The following is a 19,929-nucleotide window of genomic DNA, read 5'->3' on the forward strand; positions in this document are numbered from 1 at the left end:
TATGTGAACACTCCCATGATCACTGTTTCTAAGGGCTTATCAGGATGATCAAAGTATCTGAGCCTACTTCCCTGGCTTAGCCCAAAGTAATTTTCATGTCTGAAGCCTACATCCTTGTTCTAGCCTAAAATTTAGTTTCTGGTCTGAAATTACTTCTTTGTTCCAGCCTAATATTCAGATTCCTACCTGACATTACTTCTTTGTTCTAGCCTAATGTCCAATTCTTGCCTGAAGCCTACTTCCTTGTCCTTGGCCAATGTCATATTCCTGCCAAGCAGCCCATTTTCTTGTCCTTGTCCCATGTCAGATTCTTACCAAGCAGCCCCAGAGGCTCTCCACCTTTTCTACTTTTTTTCATTAACAAGACTGAGACTGTCTTAGGTCTTTCTGACAAGAATGCCTTCCTTACCCATCATGGAATATGCATTATCCAAAGCAATATACTTGTGCCTAAGGTTGGTAAGGCTCTATGCAGACTCTTACTCATCCTTGGCTTGCCAGCCTGTTTATTTAATAACTCTGTCTGGGGTTCCATTTTCATGTTCAAGCCATATACTTTGGCTGCCAACATGTTGATGTTGTTAAAGACAAGCTTTAACATGATTGACAGGAAGAAAAGTATTCCCAGGACAAAAAGAGCTAGAAGGATCATGCCATCTATGCCATTCTTGAAGCTTGACCAAAATAGAAATACTGACCTCAGGCCATTGGTAATTTTATCAGCAGTATCTACCACATCAACACTCAGCAGAGCAGCATTCTTGAAATTCATAAGCTCACTATGTATCATTAAAACATCCAGAGAGTTGCTAGAATTATGCCAAATGCACTGAAAGTATCTTTAATCTTCTTTCTAATTATAATGACTACCACAGTAAATTTTAAAACTAACACGAATCCAATGGTATTTGGCATGACACTGGAGATGTCTCCTTAGCCTTAAAATCTGCACCTCCTTCCAATAATTTGAATAGGATAAAGAGCATCAATCAGTTCTTTTAAATGCCTATATAAATCCTCTTGCATATTCAACATTATTAACATTTTTGATAAATGATTAACAAAAGAGCTGTCTTAATTTCTTTTGTCACAGCAATTGCCGAAGCAGTGGTGCTAGCAATTAATGTAATCAAAGCTGTTATACCAGCAATAATCAAGCCCACTCCCCTCGTGCTTCTATTTGAAGCCTGACTCATTTCTTCTAGTACTTGCAAGCTATTTTTAGAATACCAAGGTTCTGTGATGCTCACAAAAGCTGGTTGATAGACTTCCATAAATGACTTGCCAGATTTCAAAACACAAACACAACTAGAAGGTGTACAATCAATGAAACTTACATTAAATACTGTGGGACCATGAAAGGATAGCTTGGTTTCTGGTAGAACACTGGCTAGAAATGGCCAGAGACCCTACAAGGGACAGCATACATTTCGCCCAGGCTCTCAGACTACAAGTTCCTGACAGGTGGTCAAGACCTCCATTGATCTGAGCCTTTCAGTCACATAGGGCAATGCCCCTACAGCTCCTCCACAGGTAGAGGGAGTGACTACAGGCCTCAGGCCCTAGAGAGATTTCCATATTATTGAGATACCTAAAGGCCAGAGCTCATAGCCAATTAAGCATTCCTTTCTTAATTCCTTTCTTAAGCGGAACCTCTTCCCTCCTCCCTCCCTATTTAGCTCAGGTCTGCTCTGAGGTCCAGTGGGATGCAGCCAGATTCATCCACTTTCTGCCATGACAATAAACTTTTTAAACCATGGACTTCCTCATGTTTTGGGGGCCTGCCATGGAGAACTGTGGAGGAGGCCTTCCATTACCAAGCTGTCGTTTAATCTCCCACTAGAAGACTTCTCTAGGTTCCCGCCACGAGGACCTGCCAACTCAACCAAGCTAGCCGAGCCAGCCAAGCCAGTACAGTAACCAAGAGTAACCCATGAGATGCTGTCAGGGTCTCTCTCTCTCTCTCTCTCTCTCTCTCTCTCTCTCTCTCTCTCTCTCATTTCTCTCTGCTGCAGGCAGGTCCAGCCCATATGCCCTCGTGTCTCAGTTCTTCCACAGCACCCCAATGGCAGCTAGGAGCCCAAGGACTAAGACCACCAGCTTCTGGGTCAACTGCCTTGGCTTGAAGACCCCCATTCAGGAGCCCTACCCCCACGGACTTCAGGCTGAGACCTCTCCATGCCTGGGCAGAGCCCCACAGTGTCTGCCCAGTGCAGCATGGAGTAAACTCAAATTACCACAACTCCACCTAAGAGGACACACGCCCGAGCGCAAGCTATCAGCTCTGCATCTATAGAAGAAACAAACATATTTTAACTTGACAATTAAAAGTGCCTTAACATATGTGCTAACACCTGTTTGAAATTCAGATCCTTTCCCAACTTTATCTCTTGCTAACATAACATCATAGAGAACTGCAGCTTATTTCCATATATGTCTCTGAAAATGTCCAGAACCAGGCTTCCAAATTAAGACTGTTATTTCCAATATTGAATTGATTTCTAGACCAGTTCATGATTGAGTCTGAGTAACTGGTCACATTTAATAACAGTACAAGAGGCATTATAACTTCTCCTTTTGATTCTCTGTTCCACAAGGTATAAAATCTTGAGGCAAGGCAGCTTGTCTCATCAGGGGTATAGGTAAGCAATGGTGGGTCAGGAACATATGTCCAATACAGCTTCCCAGTCACCATTGTCAGGGCACTCAGCAAGCTCACAGGTCAGCATCATTTTTTGTCCTGGCATTAGCATGTCTCACCTGTCCCTCTGGCAGTCACCAAGGGACATGCTCCTTCAGCATCCTGCAGAAACAAAACACAAACATGCCCTCTTCCCCATATTTAATACCTGATTGGGATCATTGCCTTATGCCACTAAGTGGATCCTTCCCTTTCACCTGTGCATAAGTGTGCCTAGTTGTAGAGTGCCATAGACACTCAGCAGAAAGTTCCTTGGCATCCAAATTTTCATTAAGATAATTTAAAATAAAAAATAAAAAGAACATAATTGAAATAAATTTATGCTGTACAGGGATATATCTCCCCCTTTTTTATATTATGAAGATACTGTTTTAAAGTTCCATGGGCCCGTTCCACAGTCTCTTGTCCTTGACAATTACAAAAAATCCCCAAAATATGGGCAATATTAAATTGCTGCTAAGAAGTCTCAAATGTTTGACTGCCATAGACAGTTCCATTCTCTGGTTGTTGTTGTTGTTGTTGTTGTTGTTGTTGTATTATTGGGCATTTTATTTATCTGCATTTCAGATGTTATCTCCTTTCCCCATTCCCCATGCCCAGAAACCCTGTAACACATCTCCCTCCTCCTATTTCTATGAGGGTATGCCCCCACCCATCCAGACACTCCGACCTCCCCACCCTCAAATTCCCCCTTTCTGGGGCATCCAGCCTTCAAGGGACCAAGGCCCTCCTCTCCCTTTGATGCCCAACAAGTCCATCCTCTCTACAAATACAGCTGGAGACATGGGTCTCTCCATGTGTGTTCCCAGGCTAGCTGTTTAGACACTGGAAGCTCTGGTTGGTTGGTATTGTCACTCTCCCCACGGGACCAGAAACCCCTTCAAACTCCTTCAGTCTTCTCTCAAACACCTCCACTGAAGACCCTGTGATCCATCCCTGAATTTTTTTAGACAGGTATATATTTTGGGTTTAGAGTTTTGTGTGTGGGTTGGTGTCCTTATCCCTCCACTGGGGATCCTGCCTGGCTACAGCAGGTGGCCTCTTCAGATTCCATGTCCCCACAGTTAGGCTAAGGTTATCAGCACTGATTCCTGGTAGCCTCCTCTATCCCAGGTCTCTAAGACTTCTTCTTAGGGATTCACACACACACACACACACACACACACACACACACACACACACACTTCAGATTTCCATTCATTCTCTAGACCCTCTGGGTCTATCTCCTGTCTCTCCCTGCACCCAATTGATCCTGCCTTCCCATTCCCCTCCCACCACATCTCCCACCTAGTTCTCTCCCTCCCTCTGCCTCCTATGACTATTTTGTTTCTCCTTCTAAGAGTGATTAAAGCATCCTTGCTTGCTTTTCTTCTTGCCTAACTTCTTTGGGTCAGTGGAGTGTATCATGGGTATTCTTTAATTCATGGTCAATATCTGCTTATCAGTGAGTACACAGCACGCATGTCCTTTTGGGTATGGGTTAACTCACTCAGGATAATATTTTCTAGTTCTATCCATTTGCCTGTGAATTTCATGATGTCCTGGTTTTTAATATATGAATAATACTTTATTATGTAAATGAACCATAATTTTTGTAACCAATCATTGGTTGAGGGACATCTGGGTTGTTTCCAGTTTCTGGCTGTTATGAATAAAGCTGCTATGAACATACTGAAGCACATGTCCTTATTGTGTGTTGGAGCATCTTTTGGGTATATGCCCAGGAGCGGTATAGCTCGGTTTTCAGATAGAACTATTTCCAATTTTCTGAGACACTGGCAGCTTGAATTCCAGAGTGGTTGTACAAGTTTTCAATCTCATTAGCAATGAAGAAATATTTCCTATTCTCCACATCCTTGCCAGCATGTGCTACCCCTTGAGTTTTTGATCTTAGGCATTCTAGTTGGTATAAGGTGGAACCTCAGGGCTGTTTTAATTTGCATGTCCCTGATGACAGTCCCTTGTTGAGAATTCTCTGTTCAGCTCTGTACCCCATTTTTAAGTTGCATTATTTGAGTTTTTGGAATCTAACTTCTTGAGTTCTTTATATATTTTGAATATTAGCTCTCAACCAGATGTAGGGTTAGTGGAGATCCTTTCCCAATCTCTGGGCTGCCGTTTTGTCCTATTGACAGTGACCTTTGCCTTACAGAGCTTGTCAGTTTTAAGAGCTTCCATTTATCAACTGTTGATCTTAGAACAGGAGCCATTAGTGTTCTGTTCAGGAATATTTTCTCCTGTGCCAATTCGTTCAAGGCTATTTCCCACTTTCTCTTCTATTAGATTCCGTGTGTCTGATTTATGTTGAGGTTCTTGATCCGTTTGGACTTGAGCAGGGTGATACACATGGATCAAGTTGCGTCTTCTACATTTTTACTGCCAGTCAGACCAGCATTGTTTATTGATGATGCTTTCTTTTTTCCACTGGATGGTTTGTCAATGGTCAAGTATCCATAATGGAATATCCATAGTGTGGGTTTAATTCTGGGTCTTTGATTCTATCCCATTGATCAACCTCTCTGTCTCAGTACCAATTCCATGCTGTATTCCATGCAGATTGCTTTGTAGAACAGCTTGAGGTCAGAGATGGTGATTCCTCCAGAAGATCTTTTATTGTTGAGAATTGTTTAGGCTATTCTGGATTTTTGTTTTCTTCATATGAAGTTGATGATTGCTCTTTCAAGATCTGTAAAAAAAATATGGAATGGAATTTTGATGAGTATTTTATTAAATCTGTAGTTTGCTTTTGGCAACATAGCTATTTTCATTATTATTTAAGCTTTAGTATCATTTCTTTTACAGATATGGGTGCCCATACATTTGGGGCATCCATGTTCAGAATTGAGAAACTTGGTAGATTATTCCTATGATGTGTATGAAGTGTCCTTCCCTGTCTTTTTTGATTACTTTTGGTTGAACGTCTTTTATTAGATAATAGAATGGCTACTCCAGCTTGTATCTTGGATCCATTTGCTTGAAAAATCTTTTTCTAGAACTTTACACTGAGATAATGACTACTACTGAGATGTGTTTCCTGTATACAGCAGAATTACCAATTTTGTTTATGTATCCATTCTGTTAGCCTGTGTCTTTTTATTGGGGAATTGAGTCCATTAATGTTGAGAGATAGTAATGACCTTATTGTTAGTTCCTGTTATTTTGATGTTGGTGGTGGTTGAGAGAGAGAGACAAAGAGAGTGAGGGAGGAAGAAGGAGAGAGAGAGAGAGAGAGAGAGAGAGAGAGAGAGAGAGAGAGAGAGAGAGAATTTTTCTTCTATTGGCTTTAATGGTATGAAATTTTTTCTTGTATTTTCTTGAGTGTAGTTAGTCTCATTGTGTTGCAGTTTTCCTTCTAGTAGTCATTTTCTCTGACTGATGTATTGATTTGGTCTTCCTCTGTAGGACTGGGTTAATGAAAAGGTATTGTTTGAATTTGGTTTTGTCATGGAATATCTTGGTTTCTCCATCTATGATAATTGAAAGTTTTGCTGGGTATAGTAGCCTGGGTTGGCATTTGTGTTCTCTTAGGGTATCTAAGACCTCTGTCCAGGCTCTTCTAGATTTTAGAGTCTCAGATGAGAAATTGGGTGTAATTCTGATAGGTCTGCCTTTATTTGTTACTTGGCCTTTTTACCTGGCTGCTTTTAAAATTCATTCTTTTTTCTGTATATTTAGTGTTTTGATTATTATGTGGCAGGAGAATTTTCTTTTCTGGTCTAATCTGTTTTGTGTTCTGTAAGCTTCTTGTTCCATTATATCTCTCTCTTTATATTGGGAAAATTTTCTTCTATAATTTTGTTGAAGATTTTTTGGGGTCTTGATGCTCCTTCCTCTCCTCTTTGTCCTCTTCCTCCTCTTCCTCCTCTTCCTCCTCTTCCTCCTCTTCCTCCTCTTCCTCCTCCTCTTCCTCCTCCTCTTCCTCCTCCTCCTCCTCCTCCTCCTCCTCCTCCTCCTCCTCCTCCTCTTCCTCCTCCTCCTCCTCCTCCTCCTCCTCCTCCTCCTCCTCCTCCTCCTCCTCCTCCTCCTCCTCCTCCTCCTCTTCTTCTTCTTCTTCTTCTTCTTCTTCTTCTTCTTCTTCTTCTTCTTCTTCTTCTTCTTCTCTTTCTATTACTATCATCATTAGGTTTTGTCTTTTCATAGCATCCCAGATTTCCTGGATGTTTTGTGTCGTGAACTTTTTAGATTTTGCATTTTCTTTGGCTGATGTATTGATTTCATCTATCATATCTTCTAACCCTGAGATTCTCACTTCCAACTCCTGATGCTGAAGATCTTGTGGTTTCCCCTGTAAAAATTCTTTTCTTACCTCATTTCTCTGGGAAATCTCAAATCTGGCTCAATGATTGTTCATCATGTTGGCAGCTAATCAATAGATCCTTTTTATTAATTAATTAATTAGTTAATTAACATCTCAAACACTATCTCCTCTTGGCCCCTCCCTCACAGATTCTCCCTCCCCTTATCCTCTGAAAGGGTGGGGCAACTTTGGGTAAACCCCCACTCTGACACATCAAGTCTCTGCTAGATTAGGTACATCCTCTCCCACTGAGGCCAGACAAGGCAGCCATGAAAATTGAGCTGTATGTCTGCTACACATGTGCCAGGGGCCTAATTCCAGGCCATTCTGTTCCTTGGCTGGTGGCTTAGACTCTGAGAGCTCCCAGGGAACCATGTTTGCTGACTCTGTTGGTTGTCCTGTGGGGTTCCCATCTACTTCAGGGCCTTCAGTCCTTCCAACTCTTCCATAAGTGTCCCCGACCTCCATTAAAGTTTGCTTGTGGGTATCTGAATCTGTTTCAGTCTGCTGCTGGGTAGAGCCTCTCAGAGGACAGTTGTGCTAGGCTCCATTCTGCAAGCATAACAGAATATTATTAATAATGTCAGGGAGCAGGGCCAGATCTAGACAATGTGATTTTTATTAAAAGACCCAAGATCACCAGTGATTCCTGAAAAACAGAATCCGTTTTCTAAGTAGTATTTTTTTCATGTTAAGTCACAGAAAGGTCACCATCTCATAACAGGGGTTTCATTGCACTTCATCACTCTTCCCTACTCCCGAGACTCATCCACTAAGCACCTTATAGAAGAGCATGAGTCACAGAGAACATTCAGCAATGGGACTTGTGATGAGTGGTTTCTTTTGTACCTGGAAGTGTTGGTACATACACTAGCATTTTAATACACTGATATTTTGCCTTTGAAATTTCTCTGGGTAAATTTGAATGAGCAAACTTACTTTTGTTTAGCAAGTTATTTATGCAAACATAGCTTAATTTTAACAGTTAGTGATATCTAGAAATAATTAAATATCTTGACTATTGACTAGCATAATAAGTTTATGAAAATGGAGTCTTAAGCTAGATTGAAAAATTAGTTAAAACCATCAGTTTACTGATCCTGTGCTTGCAAACTAAGAAATTTGTACTTTCCTCCTAGTATGACAGACAGAAGTGGGGTACACAGGAAGCAAAACACACTAATTACCTGATAGAGACAAGGAAGAAACATGCAGTGTAATGAGTCCCCATGGATATCACACTTTGATGTGCACACTTTGATGTGATCTCTCTCTCTCTCTTTCTCTCTGTCTCTCTGTCTCTGTCTCTCTCTCTCTCTCTGTCTCTCTCTCTCTCTCTCTCTCTGTCTCTCTCTGTCTCTCTCTCTCTCTTTGCCTCTCTGAAGGATGATGTCACCTTCCTACATACCCACAGCATTCTCTACCACCACCACCATCCATATCACCACCACCACCATCACCACCACCACCACCACTATCCCCTACAACCACCACCATGGCCACCACCACCACCATCACCACCCTTACCATTATCTCCAGTATCACCAACATCCCCACCACCATTACCACCATCATCACCATTATCACCACTATCATCACCACTGTAAGAAAGAATTTTTTAATGAGCCAGTATCTCAGAATAACATGGGACTATGAACTTGTGAACTCCCAGGGGAGGGCCCCAAGGCTGGGACATCCTGTCTCCTCAATTTCCCAGCTCTTGTGTATGTCCAATTGAGAGGCACTCAGGCCTGGCACATCCTGACTCCTTAGTTTCCCAGCTCTGTGTGTGTGTGTGTGTGTGTGTAGATATAGATATAGATATAGATATAGATATAGATATAGATATAGATATAGATATAGATATAGATATAGATATAGATAAGAGAGCACACTCCCACCTGGAACATCCTGACTCGCAGTTTCCCAGCTGTGTGCTGATAAGAAAAACAATCAAGAGCTTCCAGTCTAAGAAGCCCCCATTCCTCCTCCCAGCCTGTGGCTCTTGTCTTTATAAACCTGTGTATTTTGATATTTGGGGCTCTTCCTCTCTCCTTCCCTCTTGTGGAGGAGTGAGACGGAGTTCCAGCGCTGGATCTTAGTAAAAGCCTCTTGCTTTGATTGCATCAAGTACTGACTTCTGTGGTCGGTTTGGGGGAGTGCCAGTTCCTGAGTGTGGGTCTCAGCCACTTCGGGGTCCTTACATCACTACCACCTCTACCCTGGCACACCCAGTCATGTCTCTAAAGACTGGGCTTTGTACACTGAGAGACAGTAAATGAGTTAGTTATTTGAAACAATAAACAAAGAACTTTCATTTTATTTGCTGTTGCCTGTTTGTGTGTGTGTGTGTGTGAGAGAGAGAGAGAGAGAGAGAGAGAGAGAGAGAGGAAGAGAGAAAAAGAGGGAGAGAGAAAGATAGAGAGAGAGAGAGAGAGAGAGAGAGAGGATGATGTAAGAGTGCACACCACTCTTACATCATCTGTGTGGAGATGAGAAGGCAGCTCTCAGGAAGGCTTTCTCTCTTCAGCTCTGTTGAAGCCAGCTCTCTTGCTGATTTCCTCACATTGCACATTTGCCTGTGATGGCCCATGAGTTTCTGGATGGCTCTTCTGTCTCTGCCTCCCATCTTGCTGTAGGAGTGCTGGGATTACAGATGTGTGCCACCATTCCGGATTCTTTTCTTTATGGGTTCTGGAAATTAAACTCAAGTTCTCAGGCTTGGACAGCAAGTGCTCTTACCCTCTGAGCCATCTTGTGAAGCCCAAAAGTGGACTTATTTCTGCACTTTCCATTTGCATAATCCATGTTCTTCTATTCTCTTTGATTGATTTGGTAGCAGAGTTTAGGGACACCATGGTTTGTCCTCATTTCTCCTGATGTTACTGACAGCATTCTGGTAGGAGTGAAACAGTTCCAAAAAGAGACACTGTGGCCCTCACTTTGGCTGTCATACTACTGGGACAATAAATGTAAAGAAATTGGAATTTGCACAGGAACCCTACACTTGGAGAAGGGAAAGTCTGAAGCTTGGTGCTGGCCAGAAGCCACACTTGTGTCCCAGAAAGGTATTTCATACATTTGCAACAATCATCAGACCACCTTGCAGGAGGGCTAGCATTGTGTCAATGATGGGCAAGCCATGGCAGGACCATACCCTGACCAGGACAGGTTGCCTATGCAGCCTCTTGTCTTCTCAGAGTCTAAACTTCCTGTCAGGACACTGAAGATGAGCCTTACTGGGCATCTTTGTGTCTGTTCACAATATGACCATAATAAGTTTTCTATTTTTGCACTGGTACTCTCCTCTTTCTCTACTTAACTAAGGACAGATGGCACTGATCCTGGCATGGCAGAGCTCTGGATTTGACCCTACAGCCAGAACTACACAGAAAGACTCTGTCTCTAAAAACAATAAAAAAAAACCAACCAAAACAAGCAAACTAAGAAACAAAAACCCAAACAAAACAGAACAATAACAAACAAAAACAGAAACAACAAACAAAAAACCACACACAAAACAAACAAACAAAGAGGCACTTGTTTGACAGCAGCTCTCTCCTCATCTGGGTGACATGATGACAGTAATCACCATGTAAGGTTTCCACCCTGAACTGGTCTTGGTAGTCATTAGACACCTCCATCATAGAGGGGATGGTGCCTGTCTTCCATCCTCCAGACCACTTTGGGGGGTGGGTATGGAAAGACGCTGATGCTCCTGGGCAGCTGTAGTTATTGTCCATTTTTGTGAAATAACAGCTTGAATGGGTTGTGTTCTTTCACATAAGGCTTCCCTGTCTGGGTCTGGGTCTATTGCAGACTCAAGGCACCTGCCTCCTTAAGACAGTGGAAATGAGACTGACCCAGAGAAAGCCTGACCTTCTTTTGTGGAGGTAACTTTGAACTTGCTACATAGTCAGGAGATGACCTTAAACACTGATCTTCCCATGAATTCTCCTCCCAAGTGCTAGAGTTACACATTCACACACACACACACACACACACACACACACACACACACACACACACACACACTAATACACACTGCCTAAGGACTTTGTGCACATTAGGCAAACACTCCAGTAACTGAGCTACATCCTTGCCCAACTCATAATCTCTGAGGAATGAAAGTCACCTTCACACAGATGGGAGGCTAAGGTTTAAAAAATATTGGTCAATATTTTTTAAAAAAATAAATATTTATTTAATGTATGAGTGCTCTATCTGCATGCACACCTGCATGCCAGAAGAGGGCATTGGATCCCATAGCAGATGGTTGTGAGCCACCATGTGGTTGCTGGGAAATGAACTCAGGTCCTCTGGAAGAACAGGCAATGCTCTTAATCACCAAGCCATGTCTGCAGCCCCACAATGGACCATTTTGAAGTTATAAAAACAATCCATTAGCAGAATCAGAACAGGAGGCCTCTGTCATTCAGTCCAGACATGCTCTAGTTTTATTCTGTTCCTGTGCTAAAACACTCTGACCAAAAGCAACTCGGGGAGGAAAGGGTTCATTGACTTTTTTTTGCAAGTCACAGCCAATCTTTGTGGGAAGTCAGGGCAGGAAATCAAGTAGGAACTGAATGTAGAATCCAGGAAGGAAAGCCAATCCCTGGATCACTCACAGGCTCACACTGAGCTTCTTCCTTATACAGCCCAGACCCACTTGTTCAAGGGATGGTGCTGGCAGCTGTAGGCTGGGTCCTCCTAAATCAATTAAAATCAAGGCAATGTCTCGTAGACAGGCCCACAGGCCAAGCTATGTTAGTCCATGCTCTCTTCTCAGATGACTTTAGGCTGTGTCACACTGACAATTAAAACTGAGTAGGACACTTCTCACTTTGTGGCTTTCAAGAGTAAAGGACCCGTTCCCAAGCTGGTGCTGTCTCCTCTGTCAACTAAGCAGGAGTCAGCAGCTGCTGGCTTTCCTTCTTCTCATTATACCTGATTGGCCATTTCAAATTATCATAGCCAAACCTATTATTTAGAAGACATGGTGGTGGTGGTGGGGGGGGGGTCTTGTGTGTCTTTTGTACACTTCCTTTGCTTATGTGTAGCCTAAGAAGTTTCTGATAAAAGTAGAGTGTCTGCTGAGATGAGCCTGTGTTTCCTGTTCCCTGGAGTCACAGCCATGACTAGAGGATCTGTGTAGACAGAGTGTGTCCACACACTGCAAGGGCTCATGGTGAGGAGCTTGGCAGCAGAGACATCACAATGGATACTTTTCGAACCCTTCTCAGCTTTGTCCTGGAAAAAAAGATCTGCATGGTTTTCCTGTAAGGAAAGAAAGGATTCTCCTTTGCTTTTATTCCTGAGTTTTAGCAATAGAATCTTAGCTGTCTACAACAAGGGAAGACCTTACATATCTTGGATTGTGAGCAGATTCTGTCTGGTTTTGTCTTCAGCTCTGAGTCTAGTGTAGGAATCACCATAGTTAGGACAGCCACAAACAAAAGCTGAGACTCAACAATAGGAGAGCCTGGCATAAACTTAGCACACATGGAGGCTTTCTCAGAAAATGAAAGCAAGCCTAAGAAATAGTGAAGCTCAATGCCCCTCCCCCATGTTGTTCTCATAGGTCAGCTTTTCATTTATCCAGAATCTTACAGCAGATATGGCGTGGGGTGGATCAAGTCAAAGTTTGGGTCTTAAGGACAAAGAACCAATATGATTCCTCAAAAGTCTTGGTGGGAGTACTGGAAACATAAAAACCATGCTATGCAGGAGTCAACCTTGAATGGTCATGAAGAGACACTTTGTTCATCTGAATCAAACACCTAGCATGTGACTAAGAGAGAGAGAGAGACAGAGAGAGAGAGAGAGAGAGAGAGAGAGAGAGAGAGAGAGAGAGAGAGAGAATAAATAAAAGTAAATCAAAAAGAAATTTAAAAGAAGCAAATGACTGTCCTACTTTGGCACCAGGTTACAAGTTGGTAGGAACTTAGGTTTGCTGTTACGTTAGTTACCAACTCATGGTCCTGACTAAGTTACTTAGCTTTGATGAAGAAGTAACACCCAGAGGCTGAGTGGTTCAGATGATGGTTCTGTCCCTCTTGTCAAGAAGGCAAGGCCAGCTGAGCTGCTCCTCACTTCACAGCAGCCTGGAACCAGCAGGGAGATGTGGCTTCCTGCTTGTTTCCTCTTTCTCAGTCTTGTTAACCGTCTGGGGTGCAGAGCCACATTCAGGGTGGGTCTTCACCCTCAGTTAATGCTCTACAAACCCTCACTGCCCCACTCTGAGGAGCCCCTCCGTCTCCTGGATTCTAAACCTAGTCACACTGACAAGGGAGATGAGTGAGAATACTCTTTATTGATTTGTGGCTCATCATGGGGTAGAACAGTTGGGAAACATGCAGTGTTCAGTTCATTCACAAAGCACATGATTTGGGACCTTACACAGAATTATAGAAAGCCCAGAGGATGCAAATCAGTGGAGAGCTGTCCACTAGTGTTGGTAAGATCCAGTACTGCCAATGCTACCCAAGGCCTTACATGGAGTGACATCCAAGCCAGGGATGCCTGCTCTCCCAAACCCCTGATATCAACATAGGGACATGCGTGGGGAAAAGAGAGCATAGATGCTTATGCCTTAACTGTAAGGCCAGCTACCCACGGTCACTCTTCCCTAATGCCCCTAATGTAAAAAGTGCACAGAAGGTACCTGTTGTCCCCTTCCTTAGCTTACCAGGAAAACACATTTCACCAGGTACAGCATAACACTAGACAAGTCTAGGGACAAACTGTAAAATCTGCATTTTTCAGGGGAAAGTCTGCTTTAACCACAGTGAAGAAATTTAAAACACACATTGTCCTCATGACTACTAAATCCCAGAACACTTTGGGAATCCAGTGACAAGCCTGTGTTTTCCTCTGTCTCAGGACAGCCTGAATTTCCCCCAAATCATTGTGGAACATTTTCTCTGCCTTCTTTCTTTCTCATTAAATTGTTTGCCTGAGAACTTGAATTCTCTCAGTATTCATTGTCATCCTCACCAGGGTAGCTTCCCTCTGCTTTTTCTGCTTTTTCCCTTACTTCCCTATCGCTCGGCTACCCAGCAAAAGCCTCCTGAGTGCCCCCTTCACCTCCTTGTTTCTCAGTGTGTAGATCAGAGGGTTGAGGAGAGGGGTGACAATGTTGTAGAAGAGGGTGAGGAACTTGCCCTGGTCCTTGGAGGAACTGTTTCCCGGCTGCATGTATATGTAGATGATATTTCCATAGAAAAGTGAGACCACAGTGAGGTGGGAGCCACAAGTGTTGAAAGCCTTCTGCCGCCCTGCAGCCGAGCGGATTCGCAACACTGCTCTCACGATGTAGCCATAGGAGACCAAGATGAACACCAGGGGTGACAGCACGATGCCTATCGCCAGGATGAAGGCAATGCCTTCCACTGCAGCAGTGTTGACACAGGCCATCCTGATGAGAGCTGGCATCTCGCAGAGGAAGTGGTCCACCCTGCGTTGCCCACAGCGGGGTAGGCTGAGGGTCACCGGAGACATAGCCAAGGAGTTGGCCACGCCGCAGCTCCAGGCCACTGAGACCAGGCCTATGCAGAGCCTGGGGCTCATGAGGACCATGTAGTGCAAGGGCTTGCAGACCGCCACAAAGCGGTCATAGGCCATGACAGCCAGCAGCAGGCACTCCACACCCCCCAGGCCCAAGAACAGGACCAGCTGCAGAGCACAGCCCACATAGCTGATGGTCTTGTCCGGCCCGCTGAGGTTATAGAGCAGCTGTGGGATGGAGCTGCTGGTGAAGCTGAGGTCCAGGAAGGACAGGTGTGTGAGGAAGAAGTACATGGGGGTGTGCAGGTGCGGGTCCAGCCTGGACACCAGGATGATGGTGCTGTTGCCCAGCAGGGTCAGGAGGTAGGCGGGCAGGATGATGGCAAAGAGGACCCTCTCTACCTGGGGTCGCTCAGAGAAGCCTATAAGGATGAAGTGGCTGAAGGCGCTGTCGTTGGCGATGCCCATCTCTACTGCACCTGAGGAAGACATCAATACTGACAGTAATCAGAGGACAGATCGTCAGTTATTTATTACTTGTTTAGTTCCAACAATGATGCAGTAACACTGATAGACAGAGTTGTGTATCTGTCAAGCCAGTTGTCATGTGTAGAAATGGGCCACGGTTGGTTTGAATCCAGCAAACGCTGTTAAGTTTGTCCACTTTACTCTCTCTAGTCTTGCTTCGAATTCCATGAAGCCAGAGATGAATTATGCTGTGGCCCAGATTTTGATTCTCTCCAGACCCATGATTCCAAGCTCCTTTCCAAAAGCAAAGAGCATGAAATACATAGCCCCACATAATCAACCAAGAGGCTTTAAAGATGCCCAGCACAGCTGATGAGAAATGTGGACTTCACCCATGTGAACCCATGTGGGTTGACTCACACACAGATGTATTGAAAATAAATTTGCTGGCTTTTTTTTTCTAGAGATTTTTTGAAAATTTGGTAATTCAAGGACAGGCTGGTGTTACCTAGAACTATCTTTAAATTTTTTTACATATGTATAAACTGTATGTATATATATTATGCATTTTATAATCTACTGAAAAATATAAACAAATCTACTATAAAACATTTAAGTTTATCAAAATTGATAGGAACAAAAACCATCTAGGTTATTGTTCCCAGCAGAGAGGAACGTAAATGTGCAGGTGAAGGACTGCACAGCCTCTGGACCAAAAAAAACTGTGGTTTGCTTGAGATGCACGAGACACACTCTGTTCTTTTGATTGTTATTTTCAGTGAATTCTGAATTTCTGGATAGGAGAATGTCACAAGAGTTAGTAAATTTTAGACTTCTGGATAGACCAATGGTTTAGGAGACAATGGGTTATCAGTGAAACCATGTGCTCGAAGACCTCTTCTGGGCCTGCTATCTAAGCTGCATGGTGCTTGTTTTTCTCCCAAAGTACATAGGAAACATTTCTTACACAAACATTGAATCCCAGTTAAGGTTTTGTTTTAATTACATTTATTTGTGTGCATATATGTGCGTACATGTGTGCATTTGTGTGTGTGTGTGTGTGTGTGTGTGTGTGTGAGCTCACCTTTGCACATATGAGGAAAACTTTCAGGAATCAGTTTTCCTCTTCCATCATGTGAGCTTAGGGGATCAGATTCAGGTCATCAGGCTTGGCAGCAAGGCCCTTTACCCACTGAGTCTTCTTGACAGTTAAAAGAAGAAATGAAGGCCTGGAGTCCATGGTCAAATCCTGCTGGGAGAAGATTGGTTGACCCATCTCACAGCTAAATAGCACATGCACATTCCCTTGCTTCTGTAGAGAAAGGTTCTTTCTCTCCCAGGCTTGGTCAAAGTGTAAATAAACCCAATTTCTCTACCAATTTCCATCCCCTAATCTCTTTGGCATAAAGGAAAGCTGAGGTGGTCTGCATACACTGCACCAATGCATCATGGATCCGAGAAAGGCATGAGACATTAACCCATTCATGCATGCTTGATGACAATGTAAGTTGACATCATAGTGCTTAAGAGTTCCCTACTTCTCTGCACACACACCTCAAAGCTGTACGTGTTGTTTTAATAAAAGAAACATGTTTCTTTTACATAATTGAAAATTGAGTGTTTTCTCTTTGCTCCCACTAATCTCATGTATAGGAGGAACCTGTCCTGCCTTCCCAATGTTCATTCTTCTGATTGACACAGTCAAGAACAACCTTTCCTGGGGCAGATATGGTGACCTTTTTTATGTTCATGACTAAGGGGAATGCTTACACTAGTGGCCTTCATGGTATCAGATCTTAAGAGGGTGCTTTACTGATGCTCTTTTAAAAAGAAATCAGCTAGCTCTCATGTCCCATTGGGGTTTGTGTCTCTGTGAGGCCTGAAGAAGAGTGCCTAGATTTTTGCATAATGCACTATGTCAGATTTTATTCTACTGATCTGTTGATTTCTCTAAGAGATTTTTCTCTTTCCCCACCCCAAAAAAACAAAAACAAAACAAAACAAAAACAATATTAAAGCACAACGGAGGTAAGACCTGAACTGAAGACAGAGCGCCATCCCTGCCAGCAATTCCACAGGGCCTACCCACTAGCACTGGCCTTTCTCTGAGAAACCAGTATTTAACAGGTACAGGACACCTTTAATGTCTGAAAGGCTCCAGGAAGGGCACACCCCTTGCTCTTTCTGAACCAGACTCTGGAGGGACATCCTTTCCCCTGCTTAGCCTTAGGTCCAGGATTTCAGCTCTCTGGGCAAGTACTTGTCCAGAGCAGCGGGACTGTTGTCCTATTGATAGATCTTGATAGAGAGAAAAAAGAAAATTAAAAAAGCCAGTCGAATCCAGCTCCTCCCAGACCAATTAGAAGCATACTCCTGTCTGTGCCAGCTTTGTGGTCAAAATGTTCTGAGCCATGGCTGACAAGATCCTTTCTGGCGTAGACATGGGTGCCTCAGACATCTGGACACCTCCCTGAGGTGTATGAACACTGACACAGTGACCTCCTCTGACACAGATAGCATGCTCAGTCCGTAAGATCCTTTACAAATGTCTTAGTTGATAACACACTTTCGTGTAGACACCAGGGGCTTCACTTGTCTAGACAAAGCTGAGACCTCTGAAGACAAAGAGAAAACTCTACCCCTAGGGAGACAAGCCTGAAGGTGGAAGGAAACAACAATCTCCGGAGGACAAGATAAGAGGATGCAGCAGTTGTCCCCTCAGTGAGAAATGCACTTCCAGATCCTAGAGCCCTCTCCCAGGACAGCTGCTTACCCATAGGCCCTCCCTGCTAGGCCTGCCTGCTCAGAAAGACTAGGATTTTTTTTTTTTTTTTCTCTATTTTCTGTTTCCTGGTACTTGCCAAATTTCATTCTTGCTCATCACTGCTGTGCCTGCTGCTTTGATAAACAAATAATAATGCAAAAATCATGTCTGCCTTTCCTTTTCTCTCTCCCTCCCTCTCCCTCCTTTACTCCTCCCTCCCTCTCTCCCTTTCTCCTTCTTGTCTCTTCCAAGCAGCTTTCTGATATCTCCAGCTTTGCTGCCCTTTGGTTTCTTAAACTCCAATGAAACAAAATTGTCCTTGAGTTTTCTTCTGGTTCCATTTTTAAATTCCTTTATCTACAAGGCTAAGGATCTATAAAAGTGACCCTATGTGTCTCAGTGACATTAACCAAAACAGATACCTTTCCATGAATCTCACAGTTTTCCTGGGCTGGGGTAGCCTGAGCCTGCACACAGAACAGGCAGTGGGTTAACTCGGCCTCACCACAGGGTGGGTTTACTTATTTCTCTACCTTGCTCCAAGGGAAACAGGATAGGACCAGATACTAAATTGGAAATGTGAGTTCTCCCTACATGGGTTGAGGTGACAGAAAGGCCAAGCGGAGACTGAAGATGGTCACTCACAGACTGTGTTGGGAGCAGCAAAGCTGCTCATCTGACAGAGGTGTCCTTTCCCTGTGATGCATCTCTGCAGCTTGTGTGTTTGGGAGCATGAGCAGACAGTGTGTCACACTGATGTCACCTGTGGGTGCTGATGGGTCAGACAGTGGAGGTCACCTGTCCCCATGTGTACTGCTTCATCTCAGAAATGTCTGCATTTGATTGGAGTTGAAGCTGTGGGATTTTGCCAGATCCTAGGGGGCTGCCAATATTCAGAAGGAAATATTTCAGTTTACTTGAACATTAAATTTTCTTAACAAAATTATTTTATCATTTAAAAGACTAAAGATCTTACCCCCCACCCCCAAGTTTGAGTATAATAACAGTGTGCAGGACACTGAATTACCCCTCAGAGCAGGGAACCCAGGTCATCCAACAGGGAGCCAATATACATTTATTTCTGTTGTGGGGTTGAGAAACACAAATAAAATTCACACCTCAGATCTCATTTTCTTTCTTTTCCTGTTTTTAATCTGACAAAAGTCAGCTTTACTTTTCCTCACAAACTCTAGTTTCAATATTAAGACACGAGGAAACTTGTGTTTTCTGTGTCCATTCAGCACTTTTACACCTAATCCTATAAAAATGACAGATCACTTACAGCAACACAATGTGTGTCCCCTGCTGCTGCTGTCCTGTCTCAGCATCCCAGAGTTACCTCCCTACTCACCAGGAGCTGGGACAAGGAAGGTGAGCCCTCTACTGCTGAGCTAAGCCCCAGCTTGTCTTTGTTTAACAAGCCAGCTGAGAGATGCAGATCCCTGAGATCAGCTCCTGAGATCAGGACCTACTCACCATCACACCTGGGTGTGGCCAGTGCACTGTACTCCTCATTGCAGAAGGAGTGGCCCCACAGAGGTCTGGATGTGCAGTGGCTTCCCCATTAGATACACATAGATGCTGCAGTTGGAGTCGCTTTGGAGAAAATCAAGGTGCCCACTCCTGCCTTGGCATCACCCTCTGTCTGAAGGTCCCAATGTTTACACAACAGAAAGCTACAGGTTCAAAGATGGCGCTCTCCAGAGGAGCCTGTAGAGAGTTCTGTGTGGGTCTGAGTTCATCAGCGTCCACAGGGAAGACACATCCAGCATCCCTTCGGTATTCCTACACTCTGGGCAATCTTCTGAACCCACCAGGGTCATTAGCACATTCATTTTGTTGTTGTCTTGTGCCACCTCAGTGTTCCAGTCCCCACAGATCCTACCAGGAAATGAGGGCCATGAGAATTTGTCCCTTGATAGAAAAATAATTTAATATGGCATGCAAGCAAACTGTGGGCACTGCATCAAATCTGCTGCTCAAAAGACAGGAATACATAGAGACTGTTTTGCTTCTTTCTCTTGTTCACAAAAATTCTTATGTGGCTCTAAAATTTTAAAAAAATCACACGAAGAACAACTAGACCAATTCGACCCAGAACAGGATCACACACCTTTTAAAACCCAAGATCCACTGAAAATCAGTCTTGTAAAAAAATCTTTAATTAATCATTTTATGTCAAGAAAGAGCCTG

At 43.6% G+C, this 19,929-nt stretch overlaps 1 protein-coding gene across 3 annotated transcripts; it reads right to left on the reverse strand.

Annotated features, from left to right (window-relative positions):
- Nucleotides 1-13,292: 13,292 nt before the first annotated feature.
- Nucleotides 13,293-19,526, reverse strand: LOC117711508 (olfactory receptor 2W3-like). Of its 3 annotated transcripts, XM_076936763.1 has the most exons (4): nucleotides 19,213-19,526; nucleotides 18,382-18,619; nucleotides 16,057-16,221; nucleotides 13,293-14,983 (listed from the first exon to the last, which is right to left on the reverse strand). In XM_076936763.1, exons 3-4 carry the CDS (start codon nucleotides 16,064-16,066, stop codon nucleotides 14,031-14,033), a joined length of 963 nt encoding a protein of 320 aa, XP_076792878.1. In that variant the 5' UTR covers nucleotides 16,067-16,221; nucleotides 18,382-18,619; nucleotides 19,213-19,526; the 3' UTR covers nucleotides 13,293-14,030. The 3 variants fall into 3 exon arrangements, with proteins under 3 accessions (XP_076792878.1, XP_076792879.1, XP_034363113.1); XM_076936764.1 differs by lacking the exon at nucleotides 18,382-18,619; XM_034507222.2 differs by lacking the exons at nucleotides 16,057-16,221; nucleotides 18,382-18,619.
- Between the last annotated feature and the right edge of the window lie 403 nt (nucleotides 19,527-19,929).

The sequence above is a fragment of the Arvicanthis niloticus genome, chromosome 6 (genome assembly GCF_011762505.2).
Source record: "Arvicanthis niloticus isolate mArvNil1 chromosome 6, mArvNil1.pat.X, whole genome shotgun sequence".
NCBI lineage: Eukaryota > Metazoa > Chordata > Mammalia > Rodentia > Muridae > Arvicanthis > Arvicanthis niloticus.